Genomic DNA, 23,328 nt, shown 5'->3' with positions numbered 1-23,328 from the left:
CATTTAATAACAGAAATCTGCTGACCAGCTCAGTGTCGCGTTCCCTGCTAATAAATTTGCTGGTATCATCCGAGAGTCATTACATTATTAAACCATAAATGCAAATGACCTTTAGGGAAGACTGCACTCTGCTTTTATGTGACGGTTTGCTTTTCTCCCTCTGATGGGGTCACACCAAACACAGGAAGGAAAAATCTTCCTCCTGCTTTGGGAGAGGCCAGTTCAACGACTTTTCCATTTGTCTGAATTGACCGCCTTTGACCCAGTGAACTCCCAAGAATTAGTTATTCAAGCCTAAGAGTTTCCAGTGGCTTCACTTAATAAGATAATTTCACACCAATTACAAGCTCTCAGCGCACAGAAGTAATGTCATTACACGCTTGCTTGGTGACAAATTCTTGGCCGGGATGAGGCGAGACGTGCCTGAAAATCATAGCTACACGACGGGAAACGGTACAATAACTCCTCCTCCTGCTCTATGTTCTCCTTAAGGAGGTCATAGTGATAAGCATAAAATTACAGCTAGAAATAACGCGCTTACGCCTCCTACTCGACAAATCCTGATGCCGGCTGTTTGTCGTCTTGTCAGGGAAAACACAAGGCAATTACAGATACAGTTGGGCAGGACGCAGGGGACCGCGCGGCTGGTGACTTATTTGACACCAATTCACCGGCACAGCGATGCCGACTGAATTATCAAAGTTCTCTGATTGTTTTTTAGCGCATTAATTCATTTTCAGTTGAGACACTTCAAGGTCTCCAATCGGGTTTTCTTTTTGTTTGACTCGTTTTAAAGGCGGTGAAGCAAATATTTCTTTTCAATGAAAAGCCAGTTGCTTCGTCAGAGAGTTTTAACAGCTTGAACTCCGATTGATCGCAAACAATCGGCTATTTTGGCCTGTTAATAATGATTTGCAAAGAACTACAAACAAAGCATTGGAAGTTCACCAGAAAATCTGTGATTTAGGTTTTACTTCAAATATCTTGGTACACTTACATAAAGTAACTTTTCATAAATATAAGGGAGTTTGTTTTGACTAAATAATTTATTAATATTGATGAAAAAGTATCACTTAATACATGGGGGAAATGTTATAAGTGAACGAATCAGCCAATCGAATTAGGCCTGTCGCAGTAAGCAATAATCAATTAACTGCATGATCAATTAAAAGAAGCTAAATAATTTCCATTTGCTTCATCACTGATTTATCGTTTTTCTCTTTTCTCTGTTTCAACCAGAAACTGGATAATAAAAATCTTCAGTTTGGTGATTTGGTCTCAGTTATCTCTAGTTTTATTGATATAAATGTTTTATCTTCAGCTCAGACCATCATTTGTTTTGGCCAAACTGTGTTATCCAATGGGTTAACATCGGAGCCCTTTGAAGATTGTGTTATTGATCCTGACAGTAAAACCTTTGAAACGATTAAACCAAAAGATCGTTTCGAGGAACTGGATTTTTTTTGTTGTTTTTGTGGGGGTTCATGTTCTTTCAATGCAACGAACATGCACCCGCGTGCCCTAAGGCCCCTGGTCCCAATAACCCCAAATATAGATTCTGAAATTAAAATATCCATGGGGCACCCAATAACGCATTCATTGTACATGAATCAGCTGTATCAAATGTAAATATTGTGCCCCAAAACAATTAAATAATCACATCGAAAAGTTTAAACGTTGTCCTTAGTTGTTTTTATTTTTATCATTATTATTATTCCTATATATAATAGTGTGTGAGAGATCGTGTCAGTAACATTCGTTAACTTAAAATACTTTGCAGAACGGCACTTTACGAAGTTCGATCCATTTACTTGTATTAGCTTGCTGGCAGATAAGCCACTTTCAAAATGGCGGTCGCTATAACGTATCGCAACAACGGGCAAAAAGTACCGTCATCCAATCAGTGATTTCACAGGTCTCCAATTGGGACATACCGTTTCTGTTTTGATAATGTTGCAGTGTTTTTGTAATCTGTAATTGTGCTTCGTTAATGTTGTGGTGTTTTTCATTTTGTTGTTGTGTTTTTATAGTTTGTATTTGTGCTTTCAACTTGCACCTCAGGGCCACCATAGGTTCATGTTCCTTCAAATTCAGCAGAATATCAAAGCTGGAAAAATATGAGCTATTAAACCAGGAAGTGAACAAAGAAAGTATTTATATTCTCACTTGTACCAGAAAGTTTCTGAACACACAAATCCCCCGCACTGATATTTAAATTAAACTGTTGGAAAGTACAAAAGCATGCAGCTGTTAAAAGGCTGTTCATAAAAATAAATAAAAAACAGGCTGAATCTCTGAGTCGGCGACTACAACAAAGACGAGAAGCGGTTCAGCTGAACGGTGTTTCGTTAGAAGCTATTTTAGGATGAGAAAGCGGCGACTGCCAGGGGCGCATACAGTTATGTGAAGTGGACAGCTGGAGATTATGGAGCGTGATTACACAGTCCTGACATTCACAGCAGAATGTGACTAATTTGTGACTACAAAATGCAGATTTTTAAATTTAGTGCTTCTTCAATGTGGACGTTACTTAAAAAGGGTCTGTTTTTGTTCCATTGGCGTTAACTTTCAACGATCCTCTTGCTCCTTTTAACTTTGGAAAGTGTCTTCATGTTTTATTGCTCATTTTTACGCATTCATATTTAATCGCAACTAGAATATCTGCAGCAGATTCTGCTTTTTATGCTTCAACAAACAGAAAAAAAGCCTCATCAGAAGAAAATTCAGCTTGTCATCTAAGATTTTATTGCTGCCATTCTGCCTCCTATTCCATTTAACTCTCAGTAGGAGTTAAAGTTGAATGAAATGGATGTTGTAAAATAAGAAAAAAGAAAAAAAAGTTATATAATTTCATGCTTTCTGCGTTTCAGGGTGATTTCTATTACACAGAGATAAATGAGCCATGACTAAATGACATCTTTGTTGCTGAGAAGTTTTTTACTTATGGATGTTTTTTTTTTCTCAAACTTTTCTGTCATTTTTATTTTTTAATTCATAATTCATCAACTCACTTATTTTTTTAATGTGTAAAAAAAATATATCAGGTTTTTTTTTGTAATTGTTGGCGATATAACATCTGATCCAGAACATATCTTTAAAATTTGTTATTAGCTGCATTTCCTTGTCAAAACTTTGTAGGTATGCCACAAATGTTGAATAAACACAATTTCATAATTGTAGTGTTTCCATTAAATAAGAAAAAATTTAAATCATGTGTAAATAAGTTTTATCACACAAACGAAAAAAAAACAAACATTCTGTGCCTTCATCTTCCAACTACTTCCTGTTGTCTTCTTCATAGTTTTCAGCAGTGGTAACATCCGGGTTGTTGGTCATGTGACCTCCTATGTGACACAGAAAAAAAGAGCTTCCATTGCAGTTTGTGAAATACGAGCAAATTGGTGTTTAAGCAAATTTAAGTCAGTATTTCCTATTTGCACAGATATACAGCTAGAGAGAAATATGGTGTTTGTTTTTTGAATTAATTGAATAAATAAATATACAACCAGTTAAATACAGGAACATTGCAGTATTTCCTGATAAACTGCAGGCAGGATGCAGAAGAGCGTGTGCTTCTGGTGACGTATTTGACACCAATTCACCAGCGCAGTATTTCAAAACTTTTTGGTTATAAGTGAAATAAACCGCCAATGGAACTTGTACTTTTTTAACAAATATTGGTAAATTATTGACTTGTAAGCTCCTATATTTTGCTGTAAAGTTACTTGTAAGTTAGCCTTGCCTTACTTTAGGTGAAATAAGATATTTGCGCTATAAACTAGACCAAAGCAGTTTATTTGGAAATAAGTGACTAGAGGCCATACAATTCCTCACAATAGGCTGAACTAAGCAAACTGATATCTCATCTTTCAAGAATATTTTGTGCAAAAAAGAAAAAATATAATGAACATGTTTTGTGTCACGCATAGATCCCATCTTTACCCCTTTAAAACCTTAATTTCCCTGGCAGGCATTAAGACTGTAGAAAGAAACTGGCGAGTGTGTGATAGATTTCAATAATTTAAGAGTGATGAAGGCTGAATCAACTCAAAGCTGCTGGAAACAGCAAAGCCCCAGTTTGAGGAGAAGTGTGCGGATGGGAGGCGGAGACCCCGGCCACACAGCCGCTGTAAAGTGACAATGTGATTTAAGTGCGGTGTCTTCGTCAGGTCCGTTATCTGCCGCCGCTTACAGGAGCGCGCCGATACGCTCTGACAACCACAGGAGGCAGAGCTGATAACGGAGCGGCTCGGCCTGTCCGACATCCGGCCGCAGCCCACACTTACATGAATCACAGGCTGAGGAGGCTGTCGCACACATTTACAGTCACAGCTTTTTATCATTATATGTTACGATGAATTCCCTCCTTATTGCTTGGAGAGAATCAGGATGATCAGAGGCAACAAACGCTGTTTCATCTCAGTCATCAATCCTCTAAACTTAAAGGTACTTTCTATACCTCACATGATTCTCAGCATGAATGTCAAAATAAATGACCTGGTGTAACAATGAGAGACACACAGTAATTAGATTCTTTAGAATAGTTTGTGATCTGAGATTTTTATCTGGAAAAACAAATAAAAAAGGTAGGGGTGCACCAATTGGTAGTTTCTGGCCGATCGTGGATTACCGATCTTTTAAAAGCTTGACCTGTTAACAGTTAACAAATTAACAACAGTTGCTACCAACTTAGTGACTTTCTTGCTATATTTAGCAATAATTCAGACAAAATACAATTAGTTTCAGCCAAAATCTGAATCAGCAGTTCAGGCTTGTCAAAGATCGTAATCAGTAATCGAGCAGAAAACTGCAATCAAGGCACATCTAGTTATAAATGAGTGGAACTAGAACTTTAACACTAATATTCTGCAATTATTTACTTAAAACCAGCTCCTATATCTTGCTGAAAAGTTATATATAAGTTAGTTTTGTCTTATTTCAAGCACACCAAGATATTTACACTAGAAACTAGATCAAAATTACTTGGTAAGGTTTTGTATTTTTGCAGCGTGTTCAGCTCTGACACGGCGTTTGTCTTGATCAGGCATGCAAGTGGAAGCTGAAACGCCACATCTTCTCATCTGCTGGCGGCAATGTGGATAATTAGAAGTAGTGTTGATCTCTGTTCCCTCTTTTCTTTCTTTTCCAGGCTGATTATTATCCATGCACCAGTATGGAGGCGCTGACAGTACGCCACTGCATGCACAAATACAAATTACGGAGGAGCTGCTCCAGTAATGCGCTCTTTAGAGGGTTTTTTTCTGGACTCGGGTCTGAAGTTAGCTAAGAGAGCAACAAAGAGCTGCAGGGTTGGATCAGTTTGAATTAGCTCCAGCTAATGACAGCAGTTATTCCCTTCTGATTACAGTAAGCTACACGCCGTATAACCCAATTTGAAAACTGTTTCCGTGGATATTCATTGTGTCAGAGCGCTGAAGTGTTTGCAGCCAAAATTGTGACAAGACAGGCACAGGCATGTAGAGAAACTACTCATTACATATTCATTCAAAGTGCCTCATTGTTGCTCTTCGAGTTGAGTCTGTGTTACCAATCAGCATCGATTGACGGTTCGCGTCTTCCCGGGAGCGTAACGTCCCGTAATGAGATTCCTCTCCCTGAGCATCCATCCCTAATCCTGCACCTCTAGCTGCGCTGTCTGGGTTTCTGCACAGCTGAGCCGCACTCAAACCGGGACGCCGAACATGAAATTCAGTGTTATTGCTGCCATCCTGAATGAGAACCGCACAATGGAGCTGAAATGAAATGGATGCTACGCATATTACCGAACATGTTAATCCTCTTAAGAAGTTAAGAGAGGTCTTGATGGCATAGGGGAGCGGCAGGAGAGCGGCGCTCTGCGGAGATGAGCAGGAAGAAATGAGGTTTGTCCTCAACAATGGCACGCCTGCAGCCGCCTTCCTGCAGTCATTAACCTGCAATTCTCTCAGGCGGATCAGCAGACAAAGAGGAACAACATGAGCAGCTTTTAAAGGGCAAATATATCCCAACCTAAAAACACTGAAAGAATGAAATATGCTTCAATAAACTAATTAAAATGTATCTGATAGGAATGCACCGATTGCAAGATAGATTACCGATCTGTAAAAAGCCTGACCTGCCAATTATGATTTGTTTTTGACTGAAATGTTGATAAATATCACAGGAAAGTTGCAGAGTTGGCAACAGTGGGGCAACTATTGTTAGCTGCAGACATTCAGACATGAAACCAAAACACAAGAAGTTGATTATTTTGGTCAAACATGTAAAAAATACTTTCTGAAAAACCTGTTAGATTTTTCAGAAAGTACGATAAGAAATTCTAAATATAATGTAAAATAAATAACGCATGATGTCGCTCAGAGCAGAAAATATAGAATTAGACTGAATAGAACCTCCCCTATAGATCAGGCATATTGTCACCGACACAAAATCTAGAATTTTTTTAAAATATCAGGATCGATATAGATATTGATGTCGGATCAGTGAATCTCTAATCATGAGTTGGTCTTAAAAAGGCAAATATATTTTAGATCCAGAAAACCTATAAATACTAGAAGTAACTATTTAAAGTAAGTTTGTTGATAATCTGTCTAAATAATTATCAGCAATCAATCTTTATGTTTTTGTGCAGATTTTTTAATTTTCATTTAAATTTGTTTAGTTCTGCAATATTTTTAGGCAATATATATATATATATATATATATATATATATATATATATATATATATATATATATATATATATATATATATATATATATACACACAAGATTATGAATTATACATAGAAGTAATTAAATATCCATGTCTGAATATGTCAGAGAAATAAATACACTGTTGTCTTTTAGATTATGAGCTAAATAAAAATCCTGAACGCAAGTAAAGATGAAACTTTGTAAAAAAAAAAACATAATTTGTTCACTTTAAGGTGGAACATTACACACGTTTAGGTCAACTGTTGATAAAAATTATTGTTTATCTCACAGAAAACTGACCTGCAGCTTTAATTCTGAGTTTTTTTATTTATTTTACAGAAAATGGAGCGAGTCAATCTGTTAGGGCAGCTGGATCTCAGAAGGAGTGCCAAACCCGAGCTGCCTAATTAACCAGCGTTTCCCCAGACCAACAGTTTTGGATCATCTCCTTCCCTCTGCGGCTGCTCTCCACAGCTACTCTTAAACGGCCTCATGTGTCACTTTGAACCTCTTTACAAGTAAATCCAACTCTGATGAAAGATCAGAGACGAGATGATCTGAACTGCTAAATTTAGAAGACCTCATGGCAAAACAGACAAACAGAAATCAGGAGTAGGGCTGCAGCTATTGATTATTTTACTAATCAATTATTCTGACCAGTAATCAGATTTTTTTTTTAAATCAGCTGATTTTTACATTGAGCTGCTTAAGCTTATTTTATACAATACAAAAAGTATGTAAATAGTGCTAATGAACAAATAATTGAACTTCAAATAATGGAGAGTTGACATGCCAGTCTTATCCACACCCCAGAATGTGCTGCACAAATAAACTTAAAACTTGATTGATTAAATTAGGTGCTGATTATTTCGATACTTGATCTTAACTCCTTTGTGCCGAGCGAACAGGAAGTGCTGTTGGTCTCACCTGTCTTTTCCCGTCTCCTTCTTGAACACCATGTCGCAGTAGTTCATCCGGTCCTCTGTGGTGGCGTAGATGCGAGCGTGCGGGTAGTTCTCAGACGCCTGGCGCAGCATGTTGTACACGATGCCCTTCCCGTCCTTCCTCATGTTCCGCAGCGGCCCCCACACCACGTACACGGTGTCGTTGCCCTGGCCGAAGAAGTGCTGTGGTTTCTGCAGCAGCAGCGGGACGCTGGTGTGAGAGACGACCCTGAGCGTTGTCCGCCGCCCGACGTCGTTTTCGAACCCTCGCGTGGGAGCGTTGTTCATGCGCCAGATGCAGGGAGAGCGGTCGATCTGCGCGCCGGCAGCCTGGCCCAACATCTGACCGGAGCTGGACACGATGCTGCACAGCTCGCAGTTCAGCTTCAATGGCTGGGGGGGAAAAAACAGAAAAATATGTTTTTAAATTATTTTCTAAAGGTTAAAGATCAGGGTCAGCTACAGAAAAGCAGCCAGCTTCCTCTCCTAAAAATATATCGATTTGAAGAGCAAAAGTTTGGTGGATTTTATTTTAGTAGATGATTTGCAGAGAAATCAAGTCAATAGTTCAAGCAAAAATAAATAAACTCTCAAGTTTAGTAAGAGATAGAGTTCAGAACTGAAGAATCTGAAGGGTCAGCCAAAACTTTACTCTTTTTCCAGTAAGAAAGCAAAAATAGCTTCTTCCACTGCATAACCAAAGTAACGTCAATATCTCCACCAGCTCTGTACATTTTGACTGACATTTCATATTGAGATGTGAACATTAATTTTAAACTTTTGTTTCAAGCGCTGGACTTTGACTGGACCATTCTGGCACATAAATACAATTTGATCCAAGCCATTCAAAAGCTTTGTCTACATTTAGAAAGGACCTATTAAGAAAATTATTTATTTTTTTTTATTATTATTTTCATTTGTGCCCAGGCACTTAAAAAAAAAACATATTTTGGCAATAAGTTCATGTTTTTTGGTGTCTGGAAAATGAGCCATTTCAAAAACTTCCCAATTGTTGAGTCACGTTTAAGAGGCGCTGCACCGTTACCTAGCAACCCCTGCAAAGTTGCAGCCTATAACCTGTCAAAATTAAATGAAAACAAAATAACAAAAACAAGCAAAAAAAAAACAAAATGAAAGACGACGGGCAGGATATATGTAATTTTTGTTATTGTTCAGCAAGAGAATTCAGCCTCTTGCTGAATTCTTGTGGTTGTGCAAGAGGCTCCACTTCTGGCTTAGTTTAGTTTAGTTAGAATTCACATTTAACTTCAGCAGCAAAAATGAAAAGACAACATGTTGATTTACCATCCAGAAACCACTTGCTGCATTCTTGTTGGTTGGGCAGCAGGTCCCACTTTTGCTTTTCAAAGTAGAAGTAATAAACATTGAGTTGGGATGGGGGGTGGACAGTGGCAGCTTATTTGGATTTAAAGTGACAGGAGGCCCAAAAAACTCAAAATAAAGTCAGATTTCTTTTAATGTGCTGAAGGACGCATGATAGGTCACCTTTAATAAGTGCTTGGGCTGCAGCGGAGGGTCAAATGCCTTGCTCAAGGGTGTCTCCACAGGCAGCTTTGTGGGCTTTATTTCAGCGTTTCCCACTGAGCTGAGCCAATCTGTGTGCGCTGAAAGGCGTGATGGAGTTATGAGGGCGGCCTGCGATGATGGATGAGCGGCTGACAGCTCAAGGCAGCTCTTCGGCTGCAGAGTGACCCGGCCAGGTGCCGAGATTATTTCATAACCCTCTGATTGCATCCACAGATGAGAGGGGAGAGAAAAAAGAAAACAGAAGATGGAGTAATTTACAGAAGATTGATGTCTCTTGAGAAAGGAGATGTTTTTGTTTCATTTTAGGGGCTGATCTCCTGTAAGCTCGCCGTCGAGTCGTGAGCTCAGATAAGCCAAGTGGTAATGAGAGAATCTGCTAGATTATCTACTGTGACGATGTTTACAACCGCTGTTCATCTTTAAATCAGGGACATTTCACTGAATCTCCATTAAGTGCATGTTAAATAAAGCGTCGGCTTCTGTGTTTTGGTGTAAGTGAGATTAATCTCATCAAAACAAACTGAGACGCAAACAGAAAAATCTGAAGAAGAAGGCAGATTTTATAGACGGCAGGAAAATGGAGGAAAATAAAACATTTAATCTACGAAACACGTCTTGATTGTCCGTCCAACCAGCCATCCAACAATCTATTTATCCAACCATCTATTCATCCAACCATCCATCCAACAATCTATTTATCCAACCATCTGTTCATCCAACCATGTAACCATCCAACCATCTAACCATCTGTTCATTCAAAGAACTAACCATCCATCCATCAACCATCTATTCATCCAACCATCCATCCAGCAACCATCTGTTCATCCAACCATGTAACCATCCAACCAACTAACCATCTAATCATCTGTTCATTCAAAGAACTTACCATCCATCCATCCATCCAACCATCTGTTTAACCAAAAATCTGTTCATCCAACCACGTAACATCCAACCAACTAACCAACCATCCAGCCGTCCTACCAATCAACAATCCTACCATCCAACCATCCATCTGTACCAGAACAGACCACGATAATGCGTCTCTTCTTTTCAGACCTTTCATGTAAATAATTGAAAAAGTCGCCTAATTCCTGCCTTCAAGTTAAGCGACTGATTGATCTTCACATAAATGAGTAATTCTATATTTCAGTAATGTCCTTTCAAGGTCTTCAGATATTCTAAAGGTCAAATACTTCCAAATCAAATAAAAAAAATCCTCCTATATTTGAGCAAACTGGACAGTATACCAATCAGTTTGCAATTGGCTGGTTGGTATTATCTGTCTGAAATTCTTTCCATTGAAATGATGAATGTTCTGTATTTGCATCATGACCCTTTCACAAGCCCGTTATCATTTACCCCTTGTTAACCTATTGTGTCTTTCGTTGTCTTTGGTGAGGTCAAGATATATACAGAAGGCGAACATTTCCAGCAAGTTTTCTGCACTTTCAGCTTTTCAGTGATGGAAAACGTGCAGACATTGTTCTAAAGCTGTAAAACCCAGAGATAAGGCTCAGCAGCATTTCACAATGTGATAAATTTAGGTTCTCTTGGGTCTCTGTTCTAATTAACTGCCTTTCCCAGGGCTGTATTTTATGAACTGTTGCATAGCCCTGCAGAAGCTGCACAGATAGACACTAAAGGAAGTCATAAAGTGCTTAATCTTTAATTAGAACTGTAAACTTTGGATTTAGGTAGAGCTAACTGACAAATCGCAACTCCTCAGTTAACTTTGAAGCAATAACACACACACACACACACATTTCTTTATAATCACTTGTCGACTGTCACAGTATTTATAACTGAATAAAACTTTAAAAACCTTCCCTTTCAAACGAGAGTCTGTGATTTCTTTTTCCTGAGATAAAATCAGTTGAACTTTTGACGCCTCTTAATCTGAAATGACTTGAGGCTTTAGGTTGATTTGACTCAAACCTGTTCTTAAACTTCTTTTTTTTTTAATCAGCACACAGCTTCAGATATTACAGCTAGAAACTCGCGACCAGGCATAAAATCTGACCTGAACCTTCAGAGACATATAAAGACGATTACAAAGTCGGCCTTTTATCACCTGAAGAACACTTCCACGACTAAAAATACTAATATCTGAGCAAGATCTGGCTTCTTCTGAATAGCCAATCAACCTTTGTTAAATGGAGAACCAACCAACATTTAGCTTTATACTTTTAATATTGGAGCAACTACTTTTAGTTTACTTCGTAACCCAGAACAAGAATCAAACCTGGAGAACCAACATTTAGATTTATACTTAAACAACATTTAGTTTTATACCCCTCTAATCCAGAGCAAACAAACTAAAGATCAGGAGACCCTCGGTAGTTTGATACATCAGGAATCAACATTTGGTTTTGTACTTTTAGCTTTTTGTCCTTCTTTTGGTTTTGTTGTTTCATTTGTATTTTCTTCTAAGTTGTGTATAAATTCAATTACCATACCTTACCCGCAAGTGAGTGTAAGTTTTTAACTGTGAAGAAATTAGATAACAAATAATTTTGATAATCCAAACTGAGCCAGAACAGAGATAGTTTTATTTTTATAAAGTGTATGTAAACATCTGGCTCCAGTCGGAAATAGATGTATAAAAGCTGGTCTAATGAGAACGAATCCTGGAATCAAGATACAAACAAATCTTTGTGATTCCATGAAATGTAAACTACCAGTAATCACAACAAAGTGCATTTTTATAATCCCACTAATCCCAGCACTCAGCAGAGCCTCTGATATGAAGCCATGAGTGTGGAAATATGAAGTGGGTTATTTAAAAATAAAAGCTGCAGCCATAGTCGTCGTTAAATTAAAGCGCTGGGCTGTGAACTTAACCTTGACGTTCGCTAAGTTGCTTTAAACTCAATTAATTAATAAGTAATAATGATTGCATTAACAAGCTGCAAATCGCAGTGTCTCTGTGGGAATTTAAAGTCCTTCTTACAAAAATAGTCTTTGCCGTCGTGCAGAGATCTAATTCTGCTGCCGTCAAATAATTATTTTTAGCGCTTATTTCTCTCTGTGCAAATAAATCTTCCAAATTAAGCTGGATAATATAAGAGGGCGAAAAAGACTGAATCCTTGAAACGATTTGGGCAAAAAATACCAGTTGAATCTTCTGCAAAATCTCAACTTAAAGGAAAAGTTAGTTAACAGTTCAGACGATTCCCTGACGCATCTCTGGCTAAACAGTCTTGTTTTTAATGGTCAAAGGCAAACAAAATAAAATCAACAAGAAACGCTGAGAAATGCAATTAAAACCAATTTTTGATTTAACATCAAAATCCAGGTCATAAAATCTGCAACTTGCAAAAACCAACAACTTTAATTAACTAATAACTCAGACTGAAAGTAAATTGATCAGAAGCTAATAAAACAGCTTCTTATTTTAATCTCAGAGGTTTTTAAACATTCAGAAACCCTGATTTTAATTCAACTCACAGAGGAAAGACTTCGAGTTTCTCCACTAACTGATTAATAAATAATTACTTTGCTAATTAGGAGAACAAGTTTGGCTTGGGCAATGCAGTTTAGTCAATCTCTTGTTTGAATTAAGAGCATTAAAGACGACAGAAGGGAAATCTGAAAATATCTGAGCAAATGCTTCTATAAACCTGATAAAATTGAAAAATTTCTCTAAAGTTGCAGAATGTAACTTTTGTAGAAATAATATATATATATATATATATATATATATTTTTCATGTTTTCTGAAAGTGTCACTATGTCATGACAGTATAAAATGAGGCAAATCTGTGGAAAAATGGAGCCTTCTTCCAGTGCTAACAAGAAACAACCAATCAGAGCAAGGAGGCGGGTCTTAGTGCTGTCAATCACTCGCCTCTGTTTCTCTCTGCTGTTCCTGATAGCATAGAATGTTGTGAATGCTAAGGCTAGTTAGCTTGGCCACCGATGACAGTTGTTTCTCTGCCATCAGCACATTTGGCAGTGAATACATGAGTGTAATTGACAGCGCTAAGACCCGCCTCCTGACTCTGACTGGTTGTTTTTGGTCAGAAGTAAAGAAGGAAGGAAAGAAGTGGAACAGATCAATCTTTTCACAGATTATGTGTCTCATATTAACATAACACAGAAAACATATTTTTTAATAAAAATTAAATACTGCAGCTTTAACAGGAAGCATCCAGAAGAACTTAACATTTCATTCATTTGACAAAGCGAACAGGCAAAAATCAGCATGCAAAAGTTTCTGCTCGGCGTGTGACGGACCGGAGGGCATGAATGCAAAGTGCTGCAAGACAAATGTTTTGCATTTCTCAGAGAAAGCAGAACAGGAACAATAAATCACACCTGCAGACAGACTCAATCAAATGAGGAAAATAAGGCCGGGAGCGAAGGCAGCTTCCGCTTCTGCCAGGCTATGCATAATACATGCCAGGGAAATGACACCGTTGGGTGGATCAGGTAACACCGTCAAACAGAAACATCTCTGCCTCTCCATGCTGGTCTGTTGCTCAAAAGCTACCGCAGACGTTAAAGCCCATCGCTTACCATTCAAGTTCACAGCAAAGAACTAGCAGGGAAAGAGCGAAAGAAGCAAAAGTAATTCTGCAGAGCCTGCCTTTCTTTTCCAATGACTTCCCTAAATCTCCATAGGGAGAGGCCGGTGATTTAAGCAGGCTCGTCTGAAGGCTGGAGGAGGCGCAGACGTAGAGATTGGTGTAATGCATGATTGCCTCTGGGCCCGTGTTTTGTGGATGAAAGTCTCCAGAGGAAGAGGAAGATGCTGCGCATTAATCTGCCAATATCAACCTTTTTTTTTTCCCCTCAAATGCAAGACATCCACTTCTCACGAAGGACGAAGCGTCTTCTGCTACTCTGAAACGCGCCTGCAAACTAAAACCTTCATGTTTTTTATCCTCATCCTCCTTCACCTTTTGCTCTACAGATCTTTTATTTATTTGTGTGGCTATTTATTATTTTATTTGTTAGCATTCTAATCCTTTTTAGATCACTAAAAATGATTTGATGTTTCAATTTACATAAATTACAATGGAAAGATAATAAGAAGCAGTTTGAAGGCAGTCAAGGCTGTTTGTGTTTACACAGAAATATGGCCAGATTTAGGTACAGTTACATTTAAAATGTACTTTTAGGAGTATTTTTTATTACGCTGTACTTTTTATTTTTACTTTTATGAGGTATTGATACTTTTACCCAAGTAAAATTTCTGGATTTTCTACCCACTGATGAAAAACAAACATGTTTTAACCAAAACTCAGACTCACACCTGCAGTTTTTGTTAAGGTTTCATCAACTTTTTTATTTTAAAAAAACTTTTCTGTTGAATGATTTTGTTCATTTTGTTGCTACTGATATGAATTATTGTCATTTTAATCCTTAAAATACCAACATTTACACTTAACTTTATAATTTGGTCCATGTGATTTTTAAATATCAAATGATTGGTGTTTTGATCAGTTACACAGTACTTGAGTAGACTTTTTAATCAAATACCTTTTTACTTTTATTTGAGTAATATTTTTGGCTACTTGTATTGCAGACAAAACATCAGACGAGACATTTTGGGATCAGTTGCACAGTTACAGTGAATTAAGGAAATCTTTACGAAGATGCTATGTTTGCATTTCATAATCTCTTCCTGTGGATCGGAGATGAGATGAACTATAAACACGAATCTATTCAATATTTATGTGATCTGAAGATTTTGACCAAGAAAATAAAACTAAAAGTGAGAAAAGGATGCAGCCTGTGCAGCTGTTTGTCATTCAGAAAGCAGCTCCAAAGGCCATTTTACTCAAAACGGGACATAATTTACAAAATGGGCATCAAGCTGAACTGAAGATTGGAAACAAGATTGCTGTCTGGACTAAAATAAGTCAAAAGTTTCGAATCCGATCACGAGAAACATCATGTTGAGATTAATGTGCTCAAACAGACACAATGTAGAAGAATTCAAGGAAATGGGGGGACAAACTGTGGCTTTGAGAAGACCTCTTAATAGTGGGGTTAATTTACATAAAAGGCTTCTGGTGGAAACACATTAACCTTTACTTGGCGTGATGGACGCCTCACACATCATGCCAAGATCCCTCACAGTGCAAGATGAAAATGTAATGGTCAAAAATGACAAAAAGACATTTTAAAAATACATCTGATCAATAAAACATGCCAGTTTAGAAAAAATCTGTTTTGTTGTTTTTTTTCCACTTTTCTTGCATTAACAAGATGTTACTACTGGTGGAAACTACAAAGAAGAAAACAACAGGAAGTTTTAGGAAAATGATGTTTTTTAATGACTTATCACATGAACAAACATATTCATGTGTAATTTTAATTCCAATTTTTTATTTAAAGGAAACACCGCAATTAAAAATTTTGTTTTTTCAACATTCATTTCAACTGAACAAAAATGCAGGTTTTTAGGTGGACCAGAGTTGACGTTTCTTGGTCCGCATCAGAGTTTGATCAGCTTTCACAAACAAAATGAACTTTCCAGATAAAAGAACTGGAGTTAGATGAATCAGAGCTGGTGTGAATGAACACTAAATGTGGAAAAAACATAAATTTCAGCTGTTGATTTTCATTACGTATGTCTCTCACCTCCTGTTTCGGGATGCTGACGTAGCCAAGGTGAGGCTTGAAAGCCTTGTATGACTGCTTGGAGAACATCCAGTGGTTGCTGAACGTCTCACCAAACACAGGCTGCAGGAGGAAGTTCTGCGAGAAGTTCACCACGACCACAAAGAGCGAAACCACCACAATCAGGCTGGTGGCGATAAGAGACTTCCTCTGTGGAGAGAAAGGAAGCAATAAGCAAAACCTGGAGATAATATTTTACGCGATTCACTGGCTGCAAATCCAAATGTTGACATAGAACAAATCTGCGGCCAGACTGTGGCGCTGTAAAACCAGCGCAAGTTTCACCAACTCAAATTTAAGACTTTTTAAGACCATTGTAAACATAATTTAAAACCTGTAACAAAACAGAAATGTACAAAAAAACAAATGCAAATAAATAAATCGTATGTGCTCACAGCAGAAGTGACCCAATAATGAATGTGAACATCATTCAACCAACTGGTGAAAAGCTAACTAGCTAGCAACGGGATATTAGCAGCTAGCTACCAAGACCTGCAACCGCGTTGCGTCACAGAACGTAGCAGTAAAGTCACATGAGAAAAAGGGAAATTACATGTAATATCTGAGATTAAATAAATATTTTTTCCATAACAGAATTCAACATATGTGATTAACACATTTAAGAGCAACTTTTTAAAATTAAAGACATTTTAATGTCTTGATTATAGATATATGAAATTAAGACTTTTTAAGGATGCAGTTTTTAATTTTGGAAAACAAAACAAGATTTTTTTATACAGCAAAGCAATGCCTGGTATATCGGCAGTTGCCCAGGGCGGCATTCAAAAAGGGGGCACATGAACACAGAAATAAACATATTTATTTATAAACAAGTGTTTTTTTGCTTTATGAATGTGAAGTGAAGTTACTGGAGTAGTTTACCACATGAGACTATAATACGTTTTAACATTTGGCTAAAATATGGCTGCTAAATACGCAGATTTGAAGTCAATGTTAATGAAGGAATAGAAATTGTCTGTTGGTTTGCAGTTTTTGTTTGGTTTTAGTGATCTGATCTGAAAAATAAAACATGTATTTAATTAATTACTAAACTGGCTTTTCACCAAATCGTGACCTATAAAATCAGACTTCTACCTGTCCAGGTGTAAATTAGCATATTTTTCTACAATCCTTCTAAAAGCTTAATAAAATGATGTATGCTGCCCGCATATAAATAAATAGCAGTACAAGCAGGAGAAATCTAATTTACGTCCTTTAATTGGTTGGTGGCCTGCAGAAAAAGGGTCTTGTCTCTCTGAGACGTTTCACAGCCACTTTTTATTTTCAAATAACAGCCATTATCTACCAAAGAAAATTCTCTATCAAAGAACAACACGGCCGATTCAACCTTTACAGAGTAAATACTTTAATTTTAAGTCTTAATTACCTTCCAAGTTTAAGCTAATTTGGAACAAATTATGAGTCAGGAAAGTAGATCTGAGAATTGAAAGCTTTCAAAGCAGCAAAGGGACTTTGAAGAAAGTGTTAAATTCAATCTTTGCCTTTTTGATTCAAGGCTAATGACTCAGTGTAACATCTTCCCTTAAGATCCAAGTATACGAAGGCCTCTCCTCCTCCTTCATCAGTCAATTTGCAGAGATTACCTCTTAATCTCCGCTCACTGAAGTGCATCATTTCATCCCGGATGTGAGGGAGAAGATATATTTTTAAAAAGCCAGCTCAGCTTTTTAAAATGTTTTATAGCGATTGAAAAGTAACGAGTGGATGTTGGTCCACCAGCTGAAGTTGATACAAATTCACATCATTTATTAAATAAAGTCCACAGAGACAAACCAACAATAGAGTCCCTTCAGGAAGATCAATGGGACTTTAATAAAACACTGAAATGGTCGACTTGTTCAAATACAAAAAGTACAGTCACTTTCTATTCAAGGGTTTTATCAGGACAAACTACAACATTCTCGTCTTTAAGAAACTCACAAAACAAGCATCAGACTTCACACTAGCTGCGTTTTCATCCACCATATAAGTGTGCAAATTGTAAATTCACTTAATGCAAATGCCACTTTTGAACAATTTTAATGTTTTTGCCTTGGAACTAAGTGTTTCTTTCTCAAACAACCAGAAGTTACTACTGGCAGAAACGACGAAGAAGACGACAGGAAGTGGTAGGATGACAACATCACATGTTTTTTTAATGATTTATTAAGAACAAACTTAATCATGAGTCAATTTAATTGTTTTTTATTTAATGGAAACACAATTGCAAAATTGTGGGTGGGTTTTTTTCAAAATTAGTGGAACGTCAACAAAGTTTTGCAATATTTGCATTGGAAAGTCAGCCACAGCTTTTATTTTAGTGTATGAAATAAAACACTAAATGGAAAATAAAAATCAATACTTTCCAGAATTACATAGTGTTTTCAGTTTGATTGATGTTTGCAGACATTGGTAAAATTAGTTTTAACCGGAAAGAAAAGATTACAAGAAAGCATGGAAAACTACTAATAAAGACCACTTTAAATGTTTGCAAAAGATACAGAAACTTTAATTTCAAACCTTTGCACATCACTGCCACTTGGCTCCAACAACAATCAAGCAAATTATAAGCTTCCCCCATATGAATAAAACTTCTGCACCTGTTATAGAAGGAAAGAAAGAAGTTCTTTACTTTTCCATATTTTCTCCATGTTTCCTCAGCTGACTCACCCATGGGATCTGCATTGCAGTGCCACAGCAAAAATAAAACTCGCTATAAGATTCAAGGTCCAGAGATTCAAAATATAAACCTGAACTGACTTGTTATTGCAGCACAGCGATTGACCAGCGGGACAAACTGGCAGTGACATATAAATGTAACTGTGCAAACTCAAAGTGTTTTGCTTAAGGATTATGAACAATGTTCACTTTGCATAATCTGCTTTCTCCCAGTTTCTCCAGGTAAAGCAGCATCTGGGGCAGCATTGTTTTACAGATGGCAGAATCTGGAGGTAATGGGTATTATGGTCCAGCAGAAAGAGCTGGGAGTGATGAATAATAAATAAGCAATGGAGGAGGAAAGGTCTCATAGAGGAGAAGCAGAACTGGAGATCAATGCACAGAAGACACAAGAAATCAGGATATGGTAAAAAATAAATAAATAAATTATCTGATTGCTACAACAACTCAGAGCCTGAGGCTGATGATACAAGATGTTTCATTTTAACTCGCGTTTACTGCAGGAAACCGCTAATCCAAACAAACAACACCAGAGTAAAACTCCAGCTTTTGGAAAGTTGGTGTTTCTCTTTGAAGATATCTGATGGTGAAATGATTGGATGCAGTGGAACAGCAAAAAAACGTGGCTGCGAGCTCTGAACTCCAATATCAAACATCCTAAAGGAGGAGGCGGCGGAGGCTTTGCATCAAGACGAGATCAAACAGCTGTGGAGCAGCAGGAGTGAAGCTAAAAAAAATAAAAATGGTGGCTGCTAAGCTGGCCTGGAAAGTCAACCTCCATTTAGCAGATGTATGCAGAGCACCATGCAAAGGCATTGCTTCTGTCACCTTACAACTAAAAAGCTTCAACATTTTTTTACAGGAATTTTATGTGACATTTTTCACCCACTTTGAAACAAACCGCACTGAAAAAAAACCACCAAATTTTACCAGGTATTTCTGCCTGGCTTCGAGTGCAAATATTTTATATCAACTTGAAATGAGGCAAAACTAACTTGCAAGTAATTTTCAGGAAGAAATATGAGCTTGTCATTCTTTATTTTGATGGAAAAACACTTGTTCCTCTGGCAGATTATTTTAAATATGGTAAAAATGAAGTAATCCTCCAATGGAACAAGTAACTAATATCAAAATTAATGAATCATTGGTTTAAACTAAGCTACCGTTTCTTCCTGAAAAGTTACTTATAAGTTAGTTTCATCTTATTTTAAGTGAACTAAGATATTTTTACTAGAAACTAAATTAAATTACTTGGTAGGATTTTGTGTTTTTTGCAGTGTGCATACAGAAACAAATGAATTGTTGTTGGAAAAAAAGTCAGAAATGAATTATTTAGTAATTTTACTGATACTTGGAAACGGGCGTCCTGTCTTGTATGTGACTCAGAGTCTGAGCGGATATAAAGATTAGGGTGATGGCAATGAGGCTTTCCAACCTAAAACATTTGTAGCACATCTCCAAGTATAACCACAAAAATACCAGTAAAAATATACAAAAAGTTGGGAAAGTATGAGGAGAGTCCGATTGCTATAATAATCAATTAATCATTGAAAAATGTAAAAGTCATTTTCCTCAAAATTGTTACTCGTTTACTCCGTTTGTCTCATTTTCTCTTAGAAACAAACTTCTTGGTTGAATTAAAATTATTTAAAGGGGACGTATTACAAAGTTTTATTACTTCATTTGGGTTCCCACTGCTTCTAAAAACAGACCAAGCACTTAAAAAAACACCCAGACAGTTTTTAGCAATAAATTAATGTGTTTTTGATGCCCAGAAAAAGAGCTGTTTCAAAGTCCTCTGGAATGTAACATCACAAATCAGCAGGCAGCCGTTACCTAGCAACCCCAGTTAAGACCACCCAGTTACCTAGCAACCCAAGCTGAGCTCCAGCATGTTTGGTTAGCTGGGTTTACCGCTGGGAAAGACGAGAGTTTAGCTGTTGACTTGCTATGCAGATACCACTTGTTGCATTCTTGCTGGTTGTACAGGAGGCTCCACTTCTGCTTTTCAAAGATGTCCGGTTGTACAATTGTGCATCTGTTTGCAGCCATTTTCAGGGGCGATTATAAACGTTGAGTTGGGGGGAGGCAGAATAGGCAAAACTGATCAGGCTAAAATATTATCCGAGCATGATTTTGTGCAAAAACATGAGGTGAACATGTTTTGAATAGGCCACACGCATCATAACCTGTTTAAGGAAGCATAATAGGTCACCTCTAGGTACAGGAAGAAATTGGAGGTTGCTGAAGACATTAGGCTTTTTGAGGCCCTAAACCTACAGAGAGACTCTTCCAGATTTAAATTAAAAGCATGCCACACTTTATAGATTATTATTTTATGTTATGAACATAAAATTACAGGAAAACTCTTTAAAGTTTGTGGTTATAATGTGACAAAATTGGACAGAGGGTTCAAAGTGTGTGAATAGAGCTGTATTCTTTAACGGCACGCCGAGATAATTTGATGCAAAAAGATTCTCTACCAGGAGTAATTCTGCCTTTTTCTGGTTTCTTCTTCCACTTTTGTATAAAAGCTGCATATTACAAAGGGGCACAGCCAGTCTGTCCTATTTTATTAAAAAAATGCAGGTCATTTTCTGAAAATGTGCCGTAATAGCCTATCATCAGGCCTCCATTACAGGGCTTGAAACCAATTCCTTGTGATGCAGAAGGGTTCTCCGAGGGAGGCTAGAAACAACCTTCGGCTCAGCCTGCAGAGCTGAAAAACCTCGGCCTGCACTCGGGAGGACGGAAAATTTCCTCGTCTCCATCAACCTCGACCTCCTTGTCACAAATCACGGGGGAAACGATGTGTCAGAGTCTGGAGGCGACCGGAGGCCTCAGCGTGGGCGTCACGGGGCGCTGAACCTCAGCCGGTGGAGAAACTCAAAACTGGCGCCTGTTCATCCATCAGGGGGACGTTAAGTCAAATCATCGAGCCGTGAGACGCCACAGCGAGGAGCGGCTCGGCAGAAGTGCAGTACAGTGGGAGAGCGGAGCCATTAACGCCATCAGAGAGGCGGCAGATGGCTATAAAGTCCGAGCATTAAAGCTTTTGGTCAATGTTAAAACATTTTCCTTGAAGACAGTGGCCCCATATGCGACTGCATTGACCTTGTTTGGCACCATCGGATCAGCCGATGATGGCCGCTAACTGCAGCGCTATTTACAGCTGCAGCCTGGGGACGTTTTATTTAATCTACCCCGGCTGAAAGCTTCGAGGGGGCCATTCCTGAAGGTGCTAAAGCTTGTACTCTGATGGACTATTGATCTTGGTTCTCTGAGTGTGCCGGATCACTGGGACCTGCGACACAAGAGAGTCATAACTTTCCTTCAATCTCTCCTGCAGCACGTCAGAGGGGCCACATCACATCCAGGACGATCCAACCGTGAGGCGTTTGAGCCAACAATGGTGCTGCACTGGGATGAAATTAAGGAACTGAGGGAGCTGTGCACCAGAGTGGGGAACATTTACCAAATTTGAGGAAATATGTCATTTCAGAACATGTCTGAGCAGGAGATCGATTTGAATTGACAGCCATTGCAGTCGTCAGAAGTGACTGTTGTTACATGGTTAATTCATGTATTTTTCTCATATTTCTTTTATTTAGGTTAAAGTATATCAAACATGTTTATATTAGGAGAAATAACTTTCAGTAACTGGCCATTTTTATTTGGATTATATTCAGTGAAAAGCTAACATTGGTCAGTTGAATGACCGCTATCCTTCAATAACCCATAACAAGTTTCAAAACATTTTATTGTTGTTTGCGATGTGGGAGCTTCTGTTTCCTTTTCGCCTCGGCGCCGATCAATCGGACCCCCGTCGGCTACTAGCCCTCGCGATAGCATCAACTGTGTCGTTTTGCCTCGGCGTTGCTAAAATTCAGATTTTCAAATGTCAAAAATTTGCAGCTTTTTAAAATGAGAACATAATTAAAAGATGCAAGATTTTTACTTTTGAAACTCAGAAATGTCCAAATTTTTTCTAGAAAACTTCTGAGACACCATTGTTAAAATCTCTCTCAAGTTTTGAATCTACAATAAACATACTTTTTTAAAAAATGTTAATAATTTTTTTTAAAAATCAGGCTACTTTATTTGTTTCTACTTTTGAGTTGTGAATTTTGGCTTCCTTGATAAAACGTTTAAATTATATAAAACCTGGTTTAGCAGGCTAAAAAAACAATTACATTCAAGTTTCATTAACATTTGTCAATATCCCACAAAAAAATGAAAGAAAACAACTGTAAACATTGTCCAAACACCATCTGTATCCGTTTCTCTGGCTGTTTCCCTATAATGTGCACCAAGTGGGTATTAAACCTCCAAACTGAAGAGTTGCCTACAAGGAGTGCTCAGTTCACTAGTGTGATGAATGGAGATTCAAGGCAAATTAGCTGTTTATTTCCTCATACATATTGGGCAATCAAAATTTCACCCCCACCAGGCTCTATCTGGGCATGAAGAGAATACAATTTCCCACAATGAATAATCCCCCAGCTCAGTAAACAACAGGACCGCGCCGCAGTTCAATCTAAAAAGTTAATGGCAATGGGTCTTGGAATAATGAGAGGTTCAACCTGAAGGAAACAGTTTGTGTTTAAAAAAAACAAAAAAACATATCTGCCAGCTATTTTTGAGTCTCCTGGGCAGCAGGCACAAAGAAAAGCTGAGATTACATTTGCATTGCAAAATCGCTGCTTCCTCGGCACCTGATTCCTGCCATCACGCTTCAGCGGCCAGTTAAAACCCAATTTCAATTAAGGTGTTTAAGAAAATACATTTAGTCTCTCCCTCCGACGTTTCTCTCCGAGGTAATAAAACCCAGAT

At 37.8% G+C, this 23,328-nt stretch overlaps 1 protein-coding gene across 1 annotated transcript in view; it reads right to left on the bottom strand.

Moving 5' to 3' along the window:
- Positions 1-23,328, bottom strand: part of st6galnac3 (ST6 (alpha-N-acetyl-neuraminyl-2,3-beta-galactosyl-1,3)-N-acetylgalactosaminide alpha-2,6-sialyltransferase 3) — a 69,560-nt gene that overhangs the window by 30,144 nt on the left and 16,088 nt on the right. Inside the window, exons 2-3 of the mRNA XM_055058271.1 lie at positions 15,778-15,966; positions 7,623-8,032 (exon numbers count right to left, since the gene is read on the bottom strand). Of these exons, the coding sequence (XP_054914246.1) occupies positions 7,623-8,032; positions 15,778-15,966 (599 nt within the window). The remainder of the gene's footprint in view (positions 1-7,622; positions 8,033-15,777; positions 15,967-23,328) is intronic.

The sequence above is a fragment of the Poeciliopsis prolifica genome, unplaced genomic scaffold (genome assembly GCF_027474105.1).
Source record: "Poeciliopsis prolifica strain line A6 unplaced genomic scaffold, Auburn_PproV2 SCAFFOLD050, whole genome shotgun sequence".
Taxonomy (NCBI): Eukaryota; Metazoa; Chordata; class Actinopteri; order Cyprinodontiformes; family Poeciliidae; genus Poeciliopsis; species Poeciliopsis prolifica.
This window is presented reverse-complemented; position numbering and strand designations above follow the sequence as displayed.